The sequence below is a fragment of the Loxodonta africana genome, chromosome 23 (assembly GCF_030014295.1).
Source record: "Loxodonta africana isolate mLoxAfr1 chromosome 23, mLoxAfr1.hap2, whole genome shotgun sequence".
Classification (NCBI taxonomy): domain Eukaryota; kingdom Metazoa; phylum Chordata; class Mammalia; order Proboscidea; family Elephantidae; genus Loxodonta; species Loxodonta africana.
In genome coordinates, this window is record NC_087364.1 from 16,010,066 (window position 1) to 16,037,026 (window position 26,961).

General features: G+C 38.6%; 2 protein-coding genes and 1 long non-coding RNA gene across 6 annotated transcripts in view; 1 reads left to right on the forward strand and 2 right to left on the reverse strand.

Annotated features, from left to right (window-relative positions):
- The window catches only part of UBAC2 (UBA domain containing 2), a 213,120-nt gene that overhangs the window by 143,104 nt on the left and 43,055 nt on the right, over nucleotides 1-26,961 (reverse strand). The window lies entirely within an intron of this gene.
- Nucleotides 14,108-22,040, reverse strand: LOC135228560 (uncharacterized). The gene is made up of 2 exons (XR_010319090.1): nucleotides 19,433-22,040; nucleotides 14,108-18,817 (listed from the first exon to the last, which is right to left on the reverse strand). It is a non-coding gene; the product is annotated as an uncharacterized LOC135228560 (long non-coding RNA).
- On the forward strand, nucleotides 19,420-23,085 carry GPR18 (G protein-coupled receptor 18). The gene is made up of 2 exons (XM_003413961.3): nucleotides 19,420-19,720; nucleotides 21,917-23,085. The coding sequence occupies exon 2, from the start codon at nucleotides 21,951-21,953 to the stop codon at nucleotides 22,944-22,946; it is 996 nt and encodes a 331-aa protein (XP_003414009.1). The 5' UTR covers nucleotides 19,420-19,720; nucleotides 21,917-21,950; the 3' UTR covers nucleotides 22,947-23,085.

Sequence of the window (26,961 nt, forward strand, 5' to 3'; positions counted from 1 at the left end):
GCAATAGTGAAGGATTCTATGGAGAAAATATTAAATGACGCAGGAAGCATCAAAAGAAGATGGAAGGAATACATAAAATACATAGAGTCATTATACCAAAAAGAATTAGTCAATGTTTAACCATTGCAAGAGGTGGCATATAATCAGGAACTGAAGGTACTGAAGGAAGAAGTCCAAGCTGTTCTGAAGGCACTGGTGAAAAACAAGACTCCAGGAATTGATGGAATATCAGTTGAGATGTTTCAACAAACAGATGCAGCGCTGGAGGTGCTCACCCGTCTATGCCAAGAAATATGGAAGACAGATTCCTGGCCAACTGACTGGAAAAAAGATCCATATTTATGCCTATTCCCAAGAAAGGTGATCCAACCGAATGTGGAAATTATAGAACAATATCATTAATATCACATGCAAGCAAAATTTTGCTGAAGATTATTCGAAAACGGCTACAGCAGTATATCCACTGGGAACTGCCAGAGATTCAGGCCGGTTTCAGAAGAGGACATGGAACCAGGGATATCATTGCTGATGTCAGATGGATCCTGGGTGAAAGCAGAGAATACCAGAAGGATGTTTACCTGTGTTTTATTGACTATGCAAAGGCATTCGACTGTGTGGATCATAACAAATTACAGATAATGTTGGGAAGAATGGGAATTCCAGAACACTTAATAATGCTCATGAGGAACCTTTACATAGATCAAGAGGCAGTTGTTCGGACAGAACAGGGGGATGCTGATTGGCTTAAAGTCAGGAAAGGTGTGCATAAGGATTATATTCTTTCACCATACCTATTCAATCTGTACGCTGAGCAAATAATACAAGAAGCTGGACTATATAATGAATGGGGCATCAGGATTAGAAGAAGATTCATTAACAACCTGCGTTATGCAGATGACACAACCTTCCTTGCTGAAAGTGAAGAGGACTCGAAGCACTAATGAAGATCAAAGACCACAGCCTTCAGTATGGACCGCACCTCAACATAAAGAAAACAAAAATCCTCACAACTGGACCAATGAGCAACAACATGATAAACAGAGAAAAGACTGAAGTTGTCAAGAATTTCATTTTACTTGGATCCACAATCAACAGCCATGGAAGCAGCAGTCAAGAAATCAAAAGACATATTGCATTGGGTAAATCTGCTGCAAAGGACCTCTTCAAAGTGTTGAAGAGCAAAGATGTCACCTTGAAGATTAAGGTGCGCCTGATCCAAGCCATGGTATTTTCAATCGCATCATAGGCCAGTGAGAGCAATACAATAAGAAAGACCGAAGAAGAGCTGACGCCTTTGAATTGTGGTGTTGGCGAAGAATATTGAATACACCATGGACTGCCGAAAGAATGAACAAATCTGTCTTAGAAGAAGTACACCAGAATGCTCCTTAGAAGAAAGGATGGCGAGACTGCGTCTTACAAACTTTGGACATGTTGTCAGGAGGGATCAGCCCCTGGAGAAGAACATCATGCTTTGGCAGAGTACAGGGTCAGCGGAAAAGAGGAAGACCCTCAACGAGGTGGACTGACACAGTGGCTGCAACAACGAGCTCAAGCATAACGATTGTAAGGGTGGCTCAGGACCGGGCAGTGTTTTGTTCTGTTGTGCACAGGGTCGCTATGAGTTGGAACCGACTTGACGGCACCTAAGAACAAGAAGAAGAACCATAATTTATCTACCCATTCATCCATTGATGGGCACCTTGGTTGCTTCCATCTTTTTGCTATTGTAAACAGCGTTGCAATGAACGTGCATGTGCATGTATCTGTTCGTGTACAGGCTCTTATGTCTCTAGGATGTATTCCAAGGAGTGGGATTGCTGGATTGTATGGTAGTTCTATTTCTAGCTTTTTAAGGAAGCACCAAATTGATTTCCAAAGCAGTTGTACCATTTTACATTCCTACCAGCAGTGTGTAAGTGTTCCAGTCTCTCCACAACCTCTCCAACATTTATTATTTTGTGTTTTTTGGATTAATGCCAGCCTTGTTGGGAGGGTGGCATAGCGGTTAAGTACTACGGCTGCTAATCGAAAGGTCTGCAGTTCAAATCCGCCAGGCGCTTCTTGGAAACTCTACGGGGCAGCTCTACTCTGTCCTATAGGGTCGCTATGAGTTGGAATCGACTCGACGGCAGTGGGTTTGGTTTTTGGTTTTTGTTCAGAGCGAGGCAGAATCTCATTGCAGTTCTGATTTGCATTTCTCTAATGGCTAAGGATCCTGAGCATTTTCTCATGTATCTCTTAGCCGCTTGGATGTCTTCTTTGGTGAAGCACCTGTTCATATCCTTTGCCTATTTTTAATTGGGTTAGTTGTCTTTTTGTTGTTGAGTTTTTGCAGAATCATGTAGATTTTAGAGATTAGACACTGATTGGATTTCACACCCAAAACCTTTTTCCCAGTCTGTAGGTAATCTTTTTGCTATTTTGGTGAAGTTTTTGGATGAGCATAAATGTTTGATTTTGAGGAGCTCCCAGTTATCTAGTTTCTCTTCTGGTGTTTATGCATTGTTATTAATGTTTTGTATAATATTTATGCCACATATTAAGGGCTCCTAATTGACTCGACGGCACTGGGAGCATTGTCCCTATTTTTCTTCCGTGACCTTTATCATTTTACATTTTATATTTAGGTCTTTGATCCATTTTGAGTTAGTTTTTGTGCATGGTGTGAGGTATGGGTCTTCTTTCATTTCTTTACAGATGGATATCCAGTTACATCTGCACCATTTGTTAGAGAGACTGCCTTTTCCCTATTTAACTGACTTAGGGCCTTTGCAAATATCAGCTGCTCATATGTAGATGGCTTTATGTCTGGATTCTCAATTCTGTTCCACTGGTCTATATATCTGTTGTTGTACTAGTACCAGGCTGTTCTGACTACTGTGGCAGTATAATAGGCTCTATAATCAGAGTGAGGCCTCCCACTTTGGTCTTCTTTTTCAGTAATGCTTTACTTATCCGGGTCCTCTTTCCCTTCCATATGAAGTTGTTGATTTGTTTTTCCATCTCATTAAAAAATGCCGTTGGAATTGGAATCAGTGTATCTACAGATCGCTTTTGGTAGAATAGACATTTTTACAATGTTGAGTCTTCCTATTCATGAGCAAAGTATGTTTTTCCACTTACCGTCATCAATCCCATTAGAAGCTTTTAAAAGGTATTTCAATTTCAACAAGACTTTATATCAGATAAAGGACAAGAGATCCAAGATTGAAGACTGAAAAGAATGGATGCTTTTGAATTATGGTGTTGGTGAAGAATACTGAATATGCCATGGACTGCCAGAAGAACAAACAAATCTGTCTTGGTAGAACTACAGGCAGAATACTCTTTAGAAGCAAGGATGGCGAGACTTCATCTCACATACTTCGGACATGTTATCAGGAGGGACCAGTACCTGGAGGACATTATGCTTCGTAAAGTAGAGGGTCGACGAGGAAAAGGAAAACCCGCTATGAGGTGGATTGACAGACTGGCTGCAGCAGCGGACTCAAACACAGCAATGACTGTGAGGATGATGCAGGACAGGGCAATGTTTTGTTCTGTCATACACAGGGTCGCTATGGGTTGGAACTGACTCATGGGACCTAACAACAAACAGCAGATGCCCATAAGAGCGCAAAGTTTATCACAAAGCAACCCTGAAGTACCGATCAGTATTGTAAAATCTGACAACATACACAAGAAATCTAAAACTATTTCCTGCTCTATTAACTGTGTAAGTCCTCCTACATTAAATAAAATAAAGTTACCTCCCCTGATAGAGAAATTTTTACCTTGCCCACACACTTTTACTCTCAGGCCTCCAATCCCAGGTGTCCAGAATATTCCTTTCTCCTTTCAATTGTTACATTCCTTGTCTTCCTTCAAAACTGATCTGAATATATCTGTCTAATCATTCTGGAACCTTGTTTATTTTTAATAGTCTCTGATATTTCCTTTATTTAGTTCTAGAAAACCTTTTTTCATTTATATGCACACGTATTTTTTTTAAAGAAAGAGCTCCAACAACTATAACAACATTGACAATTGATTCTAATATTACCCAAATTCATGAACAATGATGGTAGCTAATAGTTATTAAGTACTCATTATTGTCAAGAATGGAAACCGTGGTGGCGTAGTGGTTAAGACTAATGACTGCTAACCAGAAGGCTGGCAGTCTGAATCCATCAGGTGCTCTTTGGAAACCATATGGGGCAGTTCTCCTTTGTCCTATAGGGTAGCTGTGAGTTGGAATTGACTCGATGGCAACCGGTTTGGTTTGGTTTTTTGGTTTATTGTCAAGAATAGTAACGATTTTACTTTACCTCATCAATATATCCCAAAGGCAACAGAGCCTTTCAGGACCCCACACCTTTGCAATTGCTGGTCAGAACACTTTATTTATTTATTTTTTATTGGGCTTTAAGTGAAAGTTTACAAATCAAGTCAGTCTCTCATACAAAAATTTACACGCACCTTGCTATATACTCTTAAGTGCTCTCCCCCAATGAGACAGCACACTCCTTTCCTCCACTCTCTATTTTCGTGTCCATTCAGCCAGCTTCTGACGCCCTCTGCCCTCTCATCTCCCCTCCAGATAGGAGATGCGAACATAGTCTCACGTGTCTACTTGATCCAAGAAGCTCATTCTTCACCAGTATCATTTTCTATCCCATAGTCCAGTCCAATCCCTGTCTGAAGGGTTGGCTTTGGGAATGGTTCCTGTCTTGGGCTGAGAGAAGGTCTGGGGACCATGACCACCAGGGTCCTTCTACTCTCAGTCAGACCATTAAAAGTCTGGTCTTTTGATGAGAATCTGGGGTCTGCATCCCACTGCTCTCCTGCTCCCTCAGGGGTTCTCTGTTGTGTTCCCCATCAGGGAAGTCATTGGTTGTAGCCAGTCACCATCTAGTTCTTCTGGTCTCAGGCTGATGTAGTCTCTAGTTTATGTGGCCCTTCCTGTCTCTTGGGCTCATAACTACCTTGCGTCTTTGGTGTTATTCATTCTCCTTTGCTCCAGGTGGGCTGAGACCAATTGATGCATCTTAGATGGCCGCTTGCTAGCGTTTAAGACCCCAGACGCCACTCTCCAAAGTGGGATGCAGAACGTTTTCTTAATAGATTTTATTATGCCAGTTGACCTAGATGTCCCCTGAAACCATGGTCCCCAGACCCCCGGCCCTGCTACCTTGGCCTTCGAAGCGTTCAGTTTATTCAGGAAACTTCTTTGCTTTTGGTTTAGTCCAGTTGTGCTGACCTCCCCCGTATTGTGTGTTGTCTTTCCCTTTCACCTAAAATAGTTCTTATCTACTATATTAAAAAAAAAAAAAAAATTTTTTTTAATCTAATTCGGCACTGGGTTTTGGGTTTACTATCTAATTAGTGAAAACCCCCTCCTTCCCTCCCTCCCCCCGTCTTGTAACCATCAAAGAATATTTTCTTCTCTGTTTAAACCGTTTCTCGAATTCTTATAATAGTGGCCTTATACAATATTTGTCCTTTTGAAACTGGATAATTTCACTCAGCATAATGCCTTCCAGGTTCCTCCACGTTATGAAATGTTTCACAGATTCATCACTGTTCTTTATCGATGCGTAGCATTCCATTGTGTGAACATAGCATAATTTATTTATCCATTCATCCATTGATGGGCACCTCGGTTGCTTCCATCTTTTTGCTATTGTAAACAGTGCTGCAATGAACATGGGTGTGCATATATCTGTTCGTGTAAAGGCTGTTATTTCTCTAGGATAAACTCCAAGGAGTGGGATTGCTGGATGGTATGGTAGTTCTATTTCTAGCTTTTTAAGGGAGCTCCAAATCGATTTCCAAAGTGGTCGTACCATTTTACATTCCCACCACCAGTGTGTAAGTGTTCCAGTCTCTCCACAACCTCTCCAACATTTATTATTTTGTGTTTTTTGGATTAATGCAAGCCTTGTTGGAGTGAGATGAAATCTGACTGTAGTTTTGATTTACACTTCCCTAATGGTAATGGTAATGATCGTGAGCATTTCCTCATGTATCTGTTTGCCACCTGAATGTCTTCTTTAGTGAAGTGTCTGTTCATATCTTTTGCTCATTTTTTAATTGGGTTATTTGTCTTTCTGTAGTTAAGTTTTCGCAGTATAATGTAGATTTTAGAGATTAGACACTGATCAGAAATGTCATAGCTAAAAACTTTTTCCCAGTCTGTAGGTAGTCTTTTAACTCTTTTGGTGAAGTTTTTGGATGAGCATAAATGTTTGATTTTTAGGAGCTCCCAGTTATCTAGTTTTTCTTCTGCATTGTTAGTAATGTTTTGTAGACTGTTTATGCCATGTATTAGGGCTCCTAGCGTTGTCCCTATTTTTTTCTTCCATGATCTTTATCATTTTTGATTTTATATTTAGGTCTTTGATCCATTTTGAGTTAGTTTTTGTGCATGGTGTGAGATATGGGTCTTGTTTCATGTTTTTGCAGATGGATATCCAGTTACAACTGCACCATTTGTTAAAGAGACTGTCTTTTCCCCGTTTAACTGACTTAGGGCCTTTGCAAATATCAGCTGCTCATATGTGGATGGATTTATGTCTGGATTCTCAATTCTGATTCATTGGTCTATATATCTGTTGTTGTACCAGTACCAGGCTGTTTTGACTAGTGTGGCAGATGTTCTAAAATCAGGTAGAGTGAGGCCTCCCACTTTGTTCTTCTTTTTCAGTAATGCTTTACTTATCTGGGTCCTCTTTTCCTTCCATATGAAGTTGGTGATTTGGTTCTCCATCTCATTAAAAAATGTCATTGGAATTGGGATCAGAATTTCATTATATCTATAGATCACTTTTAGTAGAATAGACATTTTTACCGTGTTAAGTCTTCCTATCCATGAGCAAGGTATGTTTTTCCACTTATATAGGTCTCTTTTGGTTTCTTGCAGTAGTGTCTTGCAGTTTTCTTTGTTTAGGTCTTTTACATCTCCGGTAAGATTTATTCCTAAGTGTTTTATCTTCTTGGGGGCTACTGTAAATGGTACCAATTTGGTGATTTCCTCTTCAATGCTCTTTTTTATGGTGTAGAGGAATCCAACTGATTTTTGTATGTTTTTCTTGTATCCTGATACTCTGCTGAACTCTTCTATTAGTTTCAGTAGTTTTCTTGTGGATTCTTTAGTGTTTTCTGTGTATAAAACATCATGTCATCTGCAAACAGATACTTTTAGTTCTTCCTTGCTAATCTGGATGCACACTCTCCCTTCTTCACCAAGCAACTATTACTTATCTCTAAGACTCTTCAAATGTCACCTCCTTTGGAATCTTTTGAGAATCTGATGAAACATACAGAACTCTCTCTCTCCTCCAAAAAAAAAATGTATCTATATTGACACCCACAAAATTCTTCAAGCCATTTCAGAAGTCTATGCACAGGCTACTCGGAAATTCATGGATCCAAGAATAAGAATTCCTAACGTTTTTAAAAAACTCTGAAGACAGGGACTATGTCATATGCCCGGCACAAAGTAAATGCTGAGCAAACTTGTTAGCTTGAGCTTAACCTGGTGCCCCTCGAACACTTTATTACAGAAAAATTAAAAAAAAATTTTTTTTTTATTATAGCATTCTATAATTCAGTATTTAGTACAGCATTTAGGACTTAGCACATGGCAGTTACTTAACTGTTCAAAAAGTTTAAGTCTTTTCATCACAACTGTTATAGCACTATTGTGAGCACTCAATGAAGATTTACTGAGTGTTACGGATTGTACTGTATCCCCTCAAAATGTGTGTCAATTTGGCTAAGCTATGATGCCCAGTATTGTGTGGCTGTCCAACATTTTGTGATCTAATGTGATTATCTCACATGTTGTAAATTTTAACTCTATTACGTTAATGAGGCCAGATTAGAGGCAGTTATGTTAATGAGGCCAGATTAGAGGTAGTTACGTTAATGAGGTAGGACTCAATCTACAAGATTAGGTTGTATCTTGGGTCAATCTCTTTTAAGACATAAAAGAGAGAATCGAGCAGAGAGAAGAGGGATCTCCTACCACCAAGCAAGAAGAGCTGGGAGTGGTATGAATCCTTTGGACCCAATGTCCTGGTGCTGAGAAGCTCCTAGACCAACAGGGAAGATTGTTAACAAGCACCTTCCCCTGGAGTTGGCACCCTGAATTTGGACTCGTACCCTCCTAAATTGTGAGAGAATAAATTTCTGTTTGTTAAAGCTATCCACTTGTGGTATTTCTGTTCTAGCAGGACTAGATAACTAAGACAATGAGTGTTTAATTTCCACGGCCAAAGAGACCTCCAGTATATACTGGCTGGCACTTATGAAAACATAAAGCTGCAAATTCATTAATTTCAACCTTGTTTGTAGTTCAAATAAAGGTAAATATTTAAATAAGACTGCTTATAAATGCAAATGACTCTGGGATATACTGATCTAATTCCCACATTCCTTGTAACAGGAAATTAGCACCTCATTATATGCTGTCCTATTTTTAAATTAATTGTACCGCATAATTTAGAAACTTTACCTACATATAGACTAGATGGTTAGGAATCTGTTTTAACTAGGCCTGTTTATATTGACATATCTTACTACTTCTAGGTTCTATAAAGTTGTACATCAGATATATGAACTGATAATAATTCTTGTTAAATGGATTAATAATTACATAATAGCACACAGAAAACACTAATTACCTCTGTAAATAAACCGTATTAATTATCTATCAAATACAAATGCCGCCAGACGTTGGCCTGAAACCAATTCGACAATGCCCTATTGCAATTCTGTAAACGTGGACTCACTGAGAGGACACCCAAGTGTACCTCTCCCCACCTAGTATTATACCTGTCAATAATACACAAAACCTATCACTCTTCCTTCACTTAAAATGTTGTATTAGAAGAAATCACATGCTTTTCTTTACTGGGGTTCAGAATTCCCTTTAACACATGAATTTCTGCTTGATTTCTAACACCCTGCTTAGTTCTTTCTAGATTTCTTTTTTTGTCTTTAGAGGAAAGGTAGTAGAGTTTTTAATAGTCACAAACCATACTGACAAATATATTTACTTGCATATCTGTCATCCTTTCTAAAGCGTAATCTCTAAGACGGAAACTTCCTCATCTCTGTATCTTGGTGGATACTCAACGATGTGTACTGAACTAAGGGACAGGTATACTGTCACTCCACCTTCTCTTGTCTGGCTAAAAAGCTCCGAGTTTTTAAAAGTTATTACAGCGTCAGGGGCCATGTCTAAAACTTAGAAAACATTTATTAGGGATTTAACTTTTTTATTTCTTTTTTTGGAAACCCTGGTGGCATAGCGGTTAAGTGCTATGGCTGCTAACCAAGAGGTTGGCAGTTCGAATCCACCAGCACTCCTTGGAAACTCTATCAGGCAGTTCTACTCTGTCCTATAGGGTCGCTATGAGTCAGAATCGACTTGACGGCAGTGGGTTTGGTTTCTTTCTTTCTTGTCTCATTCTTTTACTTGATATATCTTTGTGATCATACCTATCTAGAAACATTAGGCATTTGTTCTTCAGGATATGGACTAGCTTTCTTTCGTATAGAAAAACCCAAACATCAGTCAATCAATAAATCTACTTATGGAGAGCCTACTATGTTGAAGCAGTATGCCAGGTGTACTGAAATACTTGAAAGTGTATGTGCCAGGTCCTTATTAACAAGACAGACACAATACGAGAAGACTAATGCAAATGAGAATACAACCGAGGATCAGTAACGATACAACTCTAAAAGATGCCATATGTACCTCTTACTCCCAGTTGTAAAAACCTATGATTACTGATCTTAAAGAAAGCACTATATAAATGCTAGAAGAATAAACTCCTGTACTAAAGGTAAGATGAAACAACTCAAGAGTCTGGGTTCCTCCATCCAAAGAAACACACTAGCAGGCCACCCTGTTTCTCAATGGAATTATATCCACAGGTATAGGGCATCAGGATTCTAACACATATTTGTGGGGGACACAATTCAATCCATAACCAGCCCTTTCCTGGTGAAACACCAATACTACTGGATTTTCTTGTAGGTACATGCAAACTATATTTTATTTAAAAATATATATATTTTATTGAATTCTTGGTGAAAGTTTACACATTAAATGAGGACTCAATTTAACAATTTATATACGCATTGTTCAGTGACACTGGTTACATTCTACATACTTATGTCTTCCTCTGCAGGCTGATTACAATGTCTCCACAAGGTTCTCCACTACCAAGAGCTACAGCTCTCCTAGCAGAGTTGTGGAAGGATAAAACGGATGAGAGAGCCTGTCAGGCTTAGGGAATGGGTTACCCTCAGACCTGGCCTACTCTCGCTGCTGCACTCCCTGCTTGCCATACATAAAAGTAATGGTTAAAGGAAAAAGAGTTAAAAGCAGATAACAAATTAGCTAACAATCAACTAGAAAAAGATACCTTCTGAAGAATGAACAAAATCAAACATGTTACGAAGACTAGGCTGACTTAAAAACTAATTTAAAATAAGATAAAAACACACACACTAAAGAACAACAACACAATAAAAGATGAATGATGAAAGGAGGATAAAGGCCAGGAACTAGCATGACCCTATCAAGGCCCCAGACACCAGCAGGCACATCCAAGGCTTTCCTCTCCAGGAGATTTTATAAATGAATACTGGAAATATTAAGGCTTCCATGCAGAAAATACGAAGGCAGAGACCCCCAAGTCTCTGCTGGCTCGCATTCACACATCCTACCATTTCAGGAAGTGGCATACGATCAAGAACCGATGCTACTGAAGGAAGAAGTCCAAGCTGCACTGAAGGCACTGGTGAAAAACAAGGCTCCAGGAATTGACAGAATACCAACTGGCATGTTTCCACAAACAGATGCAACACTGGATGCACTCATTCACCTATGCCAAGAAATTTGGAAGACAGCTACCTGGCCAATTGTTTGGAAGAAATCCGTGTTTGTGCCCATTCCAAAGAGGTGATCCAATAGAACACGGGAATTACCAAACAACATCATTCTTATCACACCCAAGTAAAATTTTTCTAAAGGTAATTCAAAAACGGTTGCAACAGGAGGGAACCACCAGAAATACAAGCTGGATCACAAGAGGGCGTGAAACAAGGGATATCATTGCTGATGTCAGATGGATCTTGGCTGAAAGCAGAGAATACCAGAAGGATGTTTACCTGTGTTTTATTGACTATGTAAAAGCATTCCACTGTGTGGATCATAACAAATTATGGATAACATTTTGAAGAATGGGAATTCCAGAACACTTAATTGTGCTCATGAGGAACCTTTACATAGATCAATAGGCAGTGAAAACAAGACGATGCCGCATAGTTTCAAGTCAGGGAAGGTGTCCGTCAAGCTTGTAGCCTTTTACCATACTTGTTCAGTCTGAATGCTGAGCAAATAATCAGAGAAACTGGACTATATGAAGAACAGAGCATCAGGATTGGAGGAAAACTCATTAACAACCCATGATATGCAGAGGACACAACCTTCCTTGCTGAAAGTGAAGAGGACTTGAAGCACTTACTGATGAAGATCAGAGACTACAACTTTCAGTATGGATTTTACCTCAATGTAAAGAAAACAAAAATCCTTGTAACTGGACCAATAAGCAACATCATGATAAACAGAGAGGAGGCTGAGGTTGTCAAGGATTTCATTTTACTTGGATCCACCATCAACAGCCATGGAAGCAGCAGTCAAGAAATCAAAAGACGCACTGCATTGGGTAAATCTGCTGCAAAGGACCTCTTTAAAGTGTTGAAGAGCAAAGATGTCGCCCTGAAGACTAAGGTGCGCCTGACCCACGCCATGGTGTTTTCAATCGCATCATATGCATGTGAAAGCTGGACAATGAATAAGGAAAACTGAAGAAGAACTGATACCTTTGAATTATGGGGTTGGCAAATGGTATTGATTATACCATAGACTGCCAAAAGAACGAACGAATCTGTCTTGGAAGAAGTACAGCCAGAATGGTCCTTAGAAGTGAGGATGCTGAGACTTCGTTTCAAGTACTTTGGACATGTCATCAGGAGGGATCAGTCCCTGGAGAAGGACATCATGCTTGGTAGAGTGGAGGGTCGGTGAGGAAGAGGAAGACCCTCAATGAGATGGAATGCCACAGTGGTTGCAACAATGGGCTCAAGCATAGCGATGATTGTGAGGATGGCACAAGACTGGGCCATGTTTCATTCTGCTGTACCTAGGGTCGCTATGAGTCGGAACTGACTCAATGGCACCTAACAACAATTACCCTGTCACTTGGCTTACCTCTTGACTCTTAATAGTATGTTTTGAGGATGACAAGTTCTGAATTTTAATTTAGTGAACTTTATCAATCTTCTCCTTTATAGTTGGTGTTTTTATGTCCTATTAAGAAACCCTTCTCTGTCCCAGGGTCGTGAAGACTTTTTCCTATATTATGTCCTAAAAACTTTGCTTTGTGTATCCCATTTACAGCTACAATCTACCTGGAACTGATGTTTGTATAAGGTGTTAGGTAGAGTTCAAGTTTCCCTTTTACCCCTGTGTATCTCTGGCCTAGTACCATCTACAGAAAAGACTGTTCTATTTTCACCGCTCTGCAGTGCACCTTTATAATAAATCCAGTATTCACATATGTGTGGCTCTATTACTTACTTATTCTGTTCCATCAGTTATTTATCCAGGAGCCTCTAGGTGGCACAAGTGGTCAAGTGCCTGACTACTAGCCAAAAGGCTGGTGGCTCGAGCCCCACCCAGAGACTCCTTGGAAGACAGGCCTGGTGATCTGCTTCTGAAAGGTCTTGAAAACCCTATGGAGCAGTTCTACTATGCACACATGGGGTCACCATGAGTCAGAATCCACTCAATGGCTACTACTAACAGCAGCAACATGTTAATTTCTGAATCTTTATAAATAAATCTTGGTATCTGGTAGAGCCAATCCTTCCTACCTGTTCTTCTTCTAGTTGTTAGTTGCCGTCGAATGCTTAACCATTCGCCTCTCCCTGGGCCTCCTTAAGAGTGCCTCGCTATTCTTGATTCTTTACGCTGTCATACAAATTTTGGAATTAGCTTGTTGAGTCCCACCAAAAACGAGCAAGCAAACAAACTTACAACTTGTTGAGATTTCTATTGGATTGAATCTATAATATCAATTTGAGAAAAAGGATACTGAGTCTTCCAATCCATGAACATGGCATATTCTTTTATTTAGTTAGGTCTACTTAATTTGTCTTAATAGGGTTTTATATTTTTTTACACAGATGTCTTACATACCTTTTACTGAATTCATTACTAAGTACAGTAGCCCTCCCTGATCTGCCAGTGAATGCCTGAAACTGTGGATAGAACCGAACCCTATATATACTGCGTCTTTTCCTATACATGCGGACCTATGATACAGTTTATAAATTAGGCACAGTAAGAGATTAACGACAATGACTAATAAAACAGAACAATTATTAAGTAAAATATGGGTTACCTGAACACAAGCACTGCGATACCGTGACAGCTGGTTGATAACCGAGACTGCTACTAAGTGGCTAAGGGGCACTTAGCGTATACAACGTGAATACGCTGGACTAAAGGATGAGTCACCTCCTGGGCGGGACAGTTTGAGATTCATCATGCTACTCAGAATGGCACACAATTTAAAACTTATGAACTGTTTGTTTCTAGAATTTTCCATTTAATATTTTCAGACCACAGTTGACCACTGGTAACTGAAACTGTGGAAAGCAGAACTGCAGATAAGGGGAGACTACTGTATTTAATGTTTTTCATGCTATTGTAAATAGTATCTTTTTAAACATTTCCACTATTTGTTGCTGATATATAGAAATGCAATTATCTTTATATATTTATTGTATATCCAGGAATCTTGCTAAATGCATTCTTATCATTTATCTGTAAATTCTTCTAAATGTTCAATATATACATCATATTATCTTTAAATAAAGTCAATTTCTGGCTTTCCAAACTTTACTTATTTGTCTTATCCCTTTGGCTAGTATCTCAAGTATAACACTGAAAAAGTTGTAAAAATGAACGTATTTATCTTATTCTCAATCTCAAAGGAAAAGCTGTCAACATTATCCTACTGTGTATATTGCTGTAGGCTTTTTGCAGGAATCCTTTTTCAGGTTAAGAAAAGCCCCATCTTTTTTTTTTTTTTTTTAATTATGAATGGATGCTTAATTTTATCAAATTACACATTCTGCATCCATGTAGGTGATCATATTGTAGTCTCCTTAATTATTATAGTAGGATGAATTACATTGATATTCAATTTCAAAGAAACCTTGCAGTCCTGAAATAAATCCAACTTTGTTGTATTACCCTTTTCATATGCTGCTGAATTTGGTTTTCAAAATACTGTTCAGAACTTTTGCATCTATGGTCATATATAAGGGTCAGTCTATAATTTTCCCGTCTTGGGAAATCCTTAGCAGGTTTTGTTATCAAGGTTATGCCTGTCTCATAGAAGAAGCTGGAGAGCGCTCTCTCTTTTTCTATTCTCTGGAAGAATTTATGTAAGATTGGTATTTCTTCCTTAAATATCTGGTAAGGTGCACTGGTGAAGTCATGTTAGCCTAGAGTGTTCTTTATGGTAAGGGTTTTAATTACAGTTTAATTTTTTAATAGAGGTCTATGCTTCTAGTGTCAGTGTCAATACAGTGTATTTTTTTTAGAAATACGTCCATTTGAAGTACTGCATTTTTACGCGAATGCATACCTTCCACATTTGTTTGCCAACTGTACCGTTCCCCCACAAGGTATTTTCATAAGTGCTACTATGCCAATTTTTTTTTACATGTTTGCTGTAAAAAATAAATAAGCACAGCATGCTTACAAAAATACCTCAAGGGGGAGGGTGCCATTGGCAAACATGTACCAAATACCACAATGTCATGGTCACGCTACCTAAGATGAGTGTTTTAGGCTCCAAGAAAATGTTTACTCTGCTACCGGTCATTTTCCCCTACAGGTATCAGTCTATGGAGGTAGTGTGCTTACTGCTCTTTACAGCTGCCGTCAACTTACAAGCAACTACAAACAGGCCCAAGGATGGGTTAAGCTCTAAGGTCAACCTTGGCTGTTCCCAAATGAGGTAGGCGGCCCTCGCAGTCACTGTGGGAAGTGCCCCATTAAAGTGAATCCATTGCTGTCACTGCCCCTACCATACTGCAGGATATGGAAGGAGGGACTAACTATCCAGAGCTTGGATCTTTTAAGCAACAGTCTCTGGGTCTGTCCTACCCAAGCTGGATTATCTCTGACAGTTATATCTAGGAAAGAGATTCGCACAGCTCAGATTATAAATGTGTAATATAATAATTTGAGGCAACAAAACCTAAATGGTCAAAAATAGGTATAAAATGCTGGCTTAGGAAGAGACCTGACATCTAAATACAACATGTGATTACGGATCTGGGGGTAAAAAAATGCTATAATGACATTATTGAGACAATTGGCAAAATGTGAATATGGGCTATACATTAGAGAATAATGCTGAAACAATGTTAAGTCTCTTGAATTTGATAACTGTACTTTAAGCACCTAAGAGAATGTTCTTGTACTTAGGAAATATATGCAGAAATATTTAAGCGTAAGAGATCATGAGGTCTATAATTTACTCTCAAATGGTTCAACAAAAATGATAATATGGATGCATAGACACATATTGAACGAGACACACACAGACACAGACACAAATCTGGCCAAATATAAACCATTGATGAGTTTAGGTGAACGCTAAACAAGAAACTTCATTTTAAATTTCTATGTGTTTGACAATTTTTCAAAATAAAAAACGCTTTGTTTTTTTTTTTGGGGGGGGGGCACCTGGCTTAGGAGTCTAATGGGACTATAAAAGCAAAATAGTCAAAAGCAGGGATCATACTGATGGTTTAGAAAGCCAGGAAACCAAGGTCCAGAAAAAATGGTGGAGGTTAACTGAACGGCTCAGAGTAGTCCTCTCCAGGCCTGACGTGCCAGGAAGAATGCACTGTGTAGATGAGCAAAGAGCCAGAGGAGGCCAGAGCTGGCCCGTTTTTGATAGTAATTCCATTTGTGGGTATTTAACAGCTGTCAACAGAGAGAGGTCATGACAAAGAAGGCTCCGTCCCTTTGTATCCATTTAATGTCTGAAGGATGTGTACTGATGTCTCCTTTTTCATTTCTGATATCAGAAATTCATGCTTTCTGTCTTTATTGATCAGTCTCATTTATCATTATTATTAGTCTTTTTCAAAGAACCAATTTTTGCCTTGGATGATTCAACTGTTGTGTGTCTTTGCCGGAATTCTCTTCATGATTAACTCTCAAATTCCAACTACACCTTTGACAGAGTTTCCAATAGTCTAGACCACAGGCCACCAGCTTCATTATCACTTGGGTACTAGTTAGAATACAGACTCCAAGGCCACATCCCAAACACCCTGATCATATTTCTTAGGGCCCAGGAATCTGCATTCTAACACATGCTAAGAGATTCGGATGCATGCTAAATTTTGAGATATAAGTTTTGAGGTAGGTCGCAAAAACTTTTCCAATGCTTATATATATCCTCAAGAAAGAGGAACCAACTAATGAAATTCTACGCAGGCTGAATTTTTAAAAAATTTGCTTTTTAATCATAGAACCATGAATCAGAAGTCGAAGTAATTCTTAGCCCAGCTCTGCTATTAAACATGCTTAAATAATTTCAGCCATTAGTTATCTTCTAGCTATAAAATGAGGATGTTAAAAGGTAATTTGTACAGTTACTTCCCATTTAACATTTCATGAGTCTACGATCAGTTGAATGGGACCCTGAGAGATCACCTGGCCCAACTCCCCACTCTGAGGCAGCTATCATTTTCCTTTCAGCAATGAGCCATAAAGAGGTATTCTCAAAGAATGATAAATAGTGAATAGCAGAGATCTTCCTAGGCGCCAAAATTAAATTTACAGGCTGACAGAATACGGGCCACAAAACCTTTCCTTGGGAATGCCAGCTCATTAGTGAGAAACAAGGAAAAGAAAGATGGAGGGTCTATTCCCTCAGGAGACTTTTCGCTGTAAGTCAAATTACTATTCTGATGACTCTCACATTAAGTAGGGGCCACTTCGATAAAAATTACAAAAGCAAAATATAATAACATAATGCAAAATACAGACAGAGCATACAATTTGAGAATCATGAGTAAATATACTACTGCTATTGTGCCCTCGGCACACTTCCCTGTCGGCGTGAAGAGAAATTAGCTAACGCTCGAAAAGCTTGGACAACGCTGCCTGATGGTTATTCGACTCTGACCACCTTCAAAAAAAAAAAAAAATTCAACAATACAAACCAAAAAAACCAAACTCGTTGCTGTCGAGTCGATTCCGACTCATAGCGACCCTACAGGACAGCGCAGGACTGCCCCATATGGTTTCTAAGGAGTGCCTGGCGGATCCAAACTGCCGACCTCTTGGTTAGCAGCCGTAGCACTTAACCACTACACCACCAGGGTTTCCCTTCAATAATATAGATAAGATTAAGGGCAGAGATAATAAAAAAAATCCTAAGTAATTCTTTTTAAACCACTAAATCTGATAGATATGCGGTACCTTTTAATATTTTTTTTTTATACACACACAGGAAACCCCGGTGGCATAGTGGTTAAGTGCTACGGCTGCTAACCAAAGGGCTGGCAGTTCAAATCCGCCAGGCGCTCCTTGGAAACTCTGTGGGGCAGTTCTACTCTGTCCTATAGGGTCACTGTGAGTTGGAATCGACTCAACGGCACTGGGTTTGTTTTTTTTTGGTTTTATACACACACTAACTAGTAACTAGTATATGGGTTTATACTGAAATAACACATCCATCATTTCTTCACCAACTGTCATCCTCCACAATCACTCTTTCTTCCAAGCTGCTACTTCCTCATATTACAGGTATGTTTTTCCTATAGACTTATCTCCATGTCTTCCCATTCTTTAACTGTGAGATCAGAATTTGTAGGAGGAAGTCATGTACATCACAATTACCACAGGATTCTACTCAATCAACCGTCCTGGGGACTTTGACTGTTACTGAAACATCACACTGCAACCTCTTGGCCTGGGGACTCCAGTGGCCCCAGGACTGATTTCACTGCCATATACGAGCCTTCTCCTACCAAGATATTCCTACTGACAGTCTTTAATTTTGGGGGGGGCAACTCTACTTTCACTGCTGATTTAGGTCTATTTCAACTAGAATTACCTGTCACTTTGGTTATAGCTGGGTTCAGCTGGTTTACCGCCACATCACATTCTTTTGCTGTGAGGTAAGTAACTGCCTGGTTGTCTGTCTGTCTGTCTATAAAGCTTTAAAGCTGCAGAAAAACTGCTTGGGAAAAAGAATTTGGGGAGTGCCAAATTTATATAGTTTATAAAATCAATGCAAAGGAGATTCATATTAGCTTCTCTCCAAAGGCAACGATTTATATAACTTGTCACAGACTTACTGCTATTTGTCTGAGAAGGAACAGCACCGGCCTTCAAACTTGACTCGATTTAAAACACAAATGCAGTTAATGTTCTTTTCAAGTTAACAAATCATGCACGACCAAATATAAAAATAATTAAAATTTTAAGACAAGCAAAATGAGACTTTTTTTTAAAAAAAGAGAAAGTAAAAAAATACAATTAGGCAGGCAACGAGTCAACTGCTCAATTTGAGCTGTCACTTCCCTCTCCAGTGCTTTCACTTACCTTTTTTGGCTAAAATACTCTTAATATGTAAACTACTCCAGTAAAGACTCTGAGTCTTCTCTTAACATTTGCAGAGATCTTTAGGCAACAGAAATTACTTCCAGACTTTCATACAACAGAAAAAAGGAATAAAACATCAGGGACTTAAAAAATTAACAAAACTAAATTGGGTAAATGCATATGAAAAGCAGAAGCAAAGAATTGAGGGTCCCAATTTTAAACAACTTAGAAATATTTAAATAGTAAAAAGTAGTTATTCTACGATTTTTAGGCGCTTTGTTCGGTGCTAGACTCTGTTTAAGAGTACCGAGTGCCAGGTACTACGTTAAGCACTTTGAACTTTTCTCATTTAGAGTCCTCACAGTCCTACTGATGGGTGTTACGTGTATTTTAACCTACAGAAACTAAGTAGGAACAAAGGCCCAGGTCATTTAGTAACTAGACAAAGTCACACAGCTTAGAAAGTGGAGAAGCAGTGGAGAAGCTAAGCTTTCAACTCTGCTTTATTTAACATCAAATCTCATGCTTTTCCCATAGATGACGCAGACTTTAAGCATCAAAGTAAACTAATGCAACTTGTTTTCCCCTTTTTGTACTTTAAAAAAAAATATATGCCATCATTTCGGGGGTGGGGGGGCTTAAGCTAAACGTGACTTCATAAACAAATCATTGGTGAAAGGGAAAAACCACATCCAGGGTAAAGTCGTAAGTGAAAGAAACCTTTTTCTGAGCACTTCCTGAAAGAAAGAAGGCAGCAACTACAGCGGACTGGGTACCGACTCCTACACCAAGTGTTAGGTTTGAAACATCTTTTTAAAGCAACAAATGCACCTAAAACAAAAGAAAGAAAACATTTTATAAATTCACCATTTGCAGAAGGTGCTATTTTAACACCAGCTATCCAAGGATTTTTTTTTTTTTTTTTTTTTTATCCAAGGATACCTCTTTTACAGAAGTGGGCATACTGAAAAATGTTCATCTCTGACACAGCTTTTTGATGGAAAGGAGGTAAGGAGCATTTAATTAACTTCCTCATAGGTCATTACCAGAATCAATGCTTTGCTAAATTTTAAAAAAATCATTATTTTATTTTAATAATATTTACATTACTGAAACTATGTTGGTGAAAGACCTTGAAATGGATTGTTATCATCTTTCTGCATTACTAACATGATTCTTCATTTATTTTCAATATTGTTTGACATTAATAGTAATTTTTTTTTTTTTCTCAGTTTAAGGAAATGATACAACGAATCATAAACACATTTAGGGCTCTTTGTCACATGGTTTCCATTACATTGTTTCATGAAATGTACTTAATCGTTTCTAAGGAAAAAAAAAAACGCTTACCGATAATCATGGAACAACCTAAAGCTTTTAAAAAGCTGATTTGAAAGCCAATAACTTTTCAGTATTTATCCAAAAATTCTTCTGTGTGTGCAGAGCACAATCTATACTGATAATGCCTTTAAACACAAGTATTGCTCACATTTTTTTCAAACTTGAGCATATGAATGGAAGGAAGGAACAAAGGAAGGGAGGAAAGAAAGAGGGAGAGAGAGGAAAAACTCCTATCTTGTGTTTGTCCGCGGCAATTTCTCAGATTAATTCTTAATTACCAATAGCCCATGACACCGCCTATCACAGACTGTAGTCTCCCCCATGGTCTTCACCAAAGAGAGATTCAGGGCTGAATTAGAGACAACCCCCTCTGCCAAGTGACATTTTTAAGGAAACTTTTCATACACTGGAAACCCTGGTGGCGTAGTGGTTAAGTGCTACAGCTGCTAACCAAGAGGTCGGCAGTTCAAATCCGCCAGGCGCTCCTGGGAAACTCTACGGGGCAGTTCTACTCTGTTCTATAGGGTCGCTATGAGTTGGAATCAACTCAATGGCAGTGGGTTTTTTCATACACCTCCACATTTCAAGGGGGTGCCACCAGGTCCCATCCCTTTGTACTGAGTCTATTTTTAACACCTCTGTTGGTGTTGCATCGTGGGTGATGGAAGTTTAACACCAAGGGGTCGGTGGTATTTAGAATCACAACTAAACTCCTTTCCATTAAAAATGGACAGTTCTCAGTAATGGCAATTTGTTTCTGCATGCACATGAAGTGACGTCTTAATATTTATTTGTCTTTGATATTTTTAAAATGTAATTTGACAAATATTACTTAAGCTTCCGTGTCTAAGTAGAGTGAGGCTATGAAAAGTTAGTATAAAAAAAAATACTGGCAATATATTATTTTCGAGGTCCTCCTACACTGTTGCTTTTTGTGCACTACTGCAGCAGATGAGGTCAGCTTCTAGTGTAAACACAATTGTACATTATAAAAAAGCTCATCTGTTTTTCCGAGAGTCAAGTTCTTGATCTGGAAACTGCAGTGTAAGACATAGCTGTTTCTAGGTAATTTAAAGAAAACAAAAGATAATATTATGAAAGAAGGGCTTGCCATTAAGAAGCAAAAAGGCTGAATGGCTAACTATGCAAGTCTTCACTGACAACTAGAGAATGGCTGCTGTAGGTCACCTCACTAAAGGTTCCTTCCTTCCCTCATTCCATCAAATTCAGCAAATACTACAGAGTGCCTACTATGTGCTCAATATACAGTGAAAAAAGAACAGTCCTTCCCTCAAGTGAAAATCACTGTAAATGCTCAGTAATTAACCAGTTGTGTGGCTCCTTTACTAGTTTTCGAATATATATTTTGTACATTAAAATTATATTTAATGAGTAAAAATTCATTATCAGGACATTACTAATCTGGGTTACAAAATATTTAAACAGAATGAGTATGAGAAAAAGTGGCAAACTATTTTATAGGAATCAAAATTCAGAATGGTCTTTTCCCAATCCGTCCAAATCAAAAAATGCTTATTATAGGAACAATTGCTACCCAATTTCACACTATGGTAAAAAATCACGACAAACAGGGTATTCTTCTGGAGAGGAGGAAGGTGGGCAGAGAAAGAGAAAAATGAATAAATTCGCACATTATGACACTCCACTTTAATAGTTCACTACATATTAGTAATAATATCTAGGGAACATGCTCCTTAACAAATACTAAGACACATATATTGACTCTCAACAATAAACTGCTCTCAAAATTTAAATTCACTGAGATGCCAAGATGCTTAGCATTTATATTTCAATATATATGTCTATTCCTTCTTCTTTTTTTTTTTTAACTATTTCTTTCAGTTACTGAGTATCATGCCTGCCAACAAGATATAAGATGACTACCCCGAACAATCAAGATGAACCTGTTGCTTCTAACGGCCTACATCCAGAGGAATACAAAATTGCTGCCCTTGTTTTCTACAGTTGTATCTTCGTAACTGGATTATTCGTTAATGTCACTGCGTTGTGGGTTTTCAGCTGTACCACCAAGAAGAGAACCACCGTGACTATCTATATGATGAATGTGGCATTATTGGACTTAATATTTATACTGACCTTACCCTTTCGAATGTTTTATTATGGAAAAGGTGAATGGCCATTTGGAGAGGCCTTCTGCCAGATTCTTGGTGCTCTCACAATATTTTACCCGAGCATTGCTCTATGGCTTTTTGCTTTTATTAGTGCTGACAGATACATGGCCATTGTGCAGCCAAAATACGCCAAAGATCTAAAAAACACATGCAAAGCTGTGCTAGCATGCGTGGGAATCTGGGTAATGACACTTATGACCACAATCCCTCTGCTATTTTCATATGAAGACCCAGATAAAGCCTCCAACCCTGCCACCTGCCTGAAGATTTCTGACATTATCCACTTAAAAGCCGCTAACATGTTGAATTTCACTCGACTGATTTTTTTTTTCTTGCTTCCTCTGTTCATCATGATCGGGTGCTACTTGGTCATTATTCACAGTCTCCTGCACGGTAGGACATCTAAGCTGAAACCGAAAGTCAAGGAGAAGTCCATCCGAATCATTATCACTCTCATGGTACAGGTGCTTGTCTGCTTTACACCTTTCCACACCTGTTTTGCTTTCTTAATGCTGGCAGGGGAAGCAAATAGTTACAGCCCCTGGGGAGCCTTTACCACCTTCCTCATGAACCTCAGCACATGTCTGGATGTGATTCTCTACTACATTGTTTCCAAACAATTTCAAGCTCGAGTCATTAGTGTCATGCTATACCGCAACTACCTCCGGAGCATGCGCAGAAAAAGTTTTCGATCAGGTAGTTCACGGTCACTAAGCAACATAACCAGTGAAATGCTGTGAATGGTACCAAAGTTTTTTTTTTTTTTTCCCTCCAATCTCTTTAAAATTCACTTTACAAATACTCTAGGTCGAAGGATATTCTGTGTGATATTATCAAGTCCTTTCTCTCCTGGAAAAAATAAACTTTTAAAAACTCTTTCGTGAGATCTTATTATTGTGGGAACATTCTTTTTATGAACAAATTGTTTTTATTTTTAAAAGAAGTGGCTTAAAACACTGGATTGAGGTTAGGTTACGGGGGATTTGGAAGGAAAGAAGAAAACCAACATATCGTGGGTTCTACTGCTAGATTCTTTGTGTGAGTTCATTTAATCTTTTCCACTGCCCTATGAGGTATAGGGTACTCCAACTTACATATGAGGTTCACCTATAAACTGAGATCAGGAAATGGAATTAGAGAGAATTAACTTGCTCAAGAACACAACACACCCAGTAAGTGGCAGAAGTGGAATCTCTACTTTGGTCTGTCTGATGGCAAAACCCATGTCATTCCCACTATTTCAGGGTGTTTGACAGTATCTCAGAGGAGTATGACCTTTACTCAGAAATGAATGAGGGCTCAAAGGTTTTTAAAATGAAGATTGGCATAGCCAGACCTGTATTTTAGAAAGATAAATTCCGATAGCATTGCATGGAGTGCCTTGAAATTGACAGGGAGGCTAGTTATTTACTACAAAAATCTTTGCAGAAAAATATTAGAGTTTGGCCTAGAATAATGATGGTAGAGGAGAGGATGGGCTGAAGGAATGAGTTATTTAGGACGTGGAATTGATAAGACTTGGCGCCCTACACCACTGATGAAAAAAGAGAAAGATTTCCAGCTTGGATGACTGAGTAGACATAAATGGCATTAACTAAGAAAAGAGTGGAGAAGGAGGAGAAGGTATGGAAAGACAGAAGACCCGAAGAGATGAGAGCTTCCAAACACGCTGAGTTTTTTCTGAATCCAGATGTTATTAGGAAATATGATTCTAGAAAAATCAGAAAGGTAGTATGGACTAGAAATAGAGAATTAGGAAACATACAAGTGTTAGCTATAGTGGAAATCATGGCAGTGGACTAGACAGCTCCAAGAAACCACCTAAAATAAGCCTGAGAAAAGAACTACAGACCGTAACTAAGGTCAAAAACAGGGCTTCCAGCTGGGTCGGTCAGGTTTGAACCCCTGCTGAGAACGTGCATTTCTACCCCGAGACACTGAATCAGAATCTACAGTTTAACAAGATTCCCAGGTGATTTTTATGTACATATCTACATTTTAACAAAGTCTTATATATACATAAGACTCACCTGGGAATCTTGTTAAACTGTAGATTCTAATTCAGTATATCTAGGGTGAAAATGCAAATTCTAAGCAGGTTGAACTGAAACAACCAGTTTGAAGCCCTGGTCAAAAAAGACCAGGAGAAAGTAGTGTGGTGGGACTCAAGGAACAGGTTGCTTCATGAGATAACAGGGAGTCAAAATCATTTGATGTGCTACTGAAAGGTCAAATGGGAAGACTGGAAATAAAAATTAGCTGGTTACTGGTGAACTTTGTAAGAGAAGTTTCAATAGCAGTGAGGTTAAAGAAAAAAGAGATAAAAAGCGTTTGATAAAATCCAACACACTTTCTTGATGAAAACCCTAAAGAAGACTGGAATAGAAGGAAATGATTCTGGGCATATATGAAAAGCCAACATTATACTTAATGGAGAAAGACAGAGCTTTCGCCTTGAAATCAAGAACAAGACCAGGGTGCTTGCTTTCACCACTTCTTTTCAATATTGTATTAGAAGTCCTAGCCAAAGCAATGAGACAAGAAAAAAGAAATAAAAGGTACCCAGACTGGAAAAGAAGAGTAAAATACCAAAGAGTCCAAAAGAAAACTCCTAAAGCTAATAAGGAATTTAACAAAGTTGCAGGATACAAGGTCAACAATCAATCATTTGGGTTTCTATACATCAGCAATGAGAAATGTGAAACTAAAATTAGTCAAACAAGTCCATTTACAATAGCATCTAAGAGAATAAAATACCTAGGAATAAATCTAACCAGGGACATGAAGGACTTACACATGTTCACTGACTGGAAGACTAAATATTGTTAAGCAACCTATAGATTCAAAGCAATACTGATCAAAATTCTAACAGCCTTCTTTACAGAAATAGAAAAACCAATCCTCAACTTTATATGTAATGGCAAGAGGTTCCAAATAGCTAAAACAATGTTGAAAGAGAAGAACGATGTAGGAAAACTCACACTTCCTGATTATAAAAGATACTGTACAGCAACAATAATCAAAACAGACAAATTAAACACACCAATGGAACAGAATTAAGAGTCCAGAAATAAACCCACACATCTATGGCCAATTGACTTTTCACAAGGATGCTAAGCTCATTCAATGCGAAAAGAAGAAGCTCTTCAATAAATGGTGCTAGGACAACTGGATTTCCACATGCAGAAAAATGGAACAGGAACCATGCCTCACACCATACACAAGAACAAATTCAAAATGGATTAAGGACCTAAATATGCAAACTAAAACCATAAAATTCTTAAAAGAACAAGCAGGACCAACATTGCCAGGCCTAGCTTTCAACAATCGATTAGCTAATATAATAGCAAGAGTATAAACAGCAAAAGACAAAATAAATAAATAGGACCTTATAAAAATTAAAAACTTGTCCATCAGAAGACTTTACCAAAAATGTGAAAAAATAAGCTATTGACTGGGAGATTATCTTCAGAAATCATGTATCTGACAAGAATCTAATAACCAAAATACATATAAAAAACAACAAAAAGACAAATAACGCAGTCATAAAATGGACAAAGGACGTGAATAGACATTTCACCAAACAGGACATTCTAATGGCCAACAAACACATGAAAAGATGTTCAGCATCATTACCCATCAGAGAAATGCAAATCAAAACCACAATGAGATACCATTTCACTCCCACAGGGATGACTAGGAAACCCTGGTGGCATAGTGGTTAAGAGCTCAGCTGCTAACCAAAAGGTCAGACGTTTGAATCCACCAGGAAACCCTATAGGCCAGTTCTACTCTGTCCCATTCGGTCACTATGAGTCAGAATCGACTCGCTGGCAACGGGTTTCGTTTTTTTGGTTTAGGATTATTAAGATTAAAATAAAAAACAGAAAACAACAAATTTGGTAAGGATGTGGGGAAACTGGAACCCTTATCCATTGCTGGTAGGAATGCAAAATGGTACAATCGTTGTGGAAAACTGTGGCAGTTCCTCAAAAAATTAAAAAGAGAACTATCATATGATCCAGCAAGTCCACTCCTAGGTGAACACCCAAAAGACCTGAAAGCAGAGACTGATAAAGAGACTAGTACACTAATGTTCACTGCAGCACTATTCACAGTAGCCAAAAGGTAGAAGCAACCTAAATGCCCATCAACAGATGAGTGGATAAACAAAACATGGTACATACAATGGGATACTACTCAGCCAGTAGGAGAAGTGAAGTCTTGATACATGCTATAGTATGGATGGAGCCTGAAGACATGTGGGGTGAAATAAGCCAATCACAAGAGGACAAATATTGTATGACCTCACTTATATATAAAAAGACAAGAAAAGGCAAATGTATAGAGACCAAAGTTTACTGTGGTTACCAGGGGTGGGAAGTAGGGAGAAAAGGGGGGTTATTAACGATGATGGAAAAATTGCATTGATTAAGGGTAACATTGGACTGCTGATTATCGTAATTGTTGCTAGTAAGTTGAACACCTGCAAAAAGCTGAATTGGCAAAAGCCGTGTGATACATTTACAACAATGGGGAAAAAAGTAGCTGCTGAGGTTGTTTATGTAGAACTGAACACCTCATGGGATTTGGTTCCTTGGTTTGGAGGTTTAGGGTCATGGCTTCATGGGCCATCCCAGTCAACTGGCCTAATAACATGTTTAGTGCCTCTTTTCTAGCTTCTAGTTGGATGCGTACTGCCTGGGGCCTTAAAAGCTTACAAGAGGCCATTCGAGACAGCACAATTGGTCTCTA

Excerpts from the sequence above, each read along its gene's own strand:
- GPR18 (XM_003413961.3), top strand. The coding sequence starts at position 21,951 with ATGACTACCCCGAACAATCAAGATGAACCTGTTGCTTCTAACGGCCTA.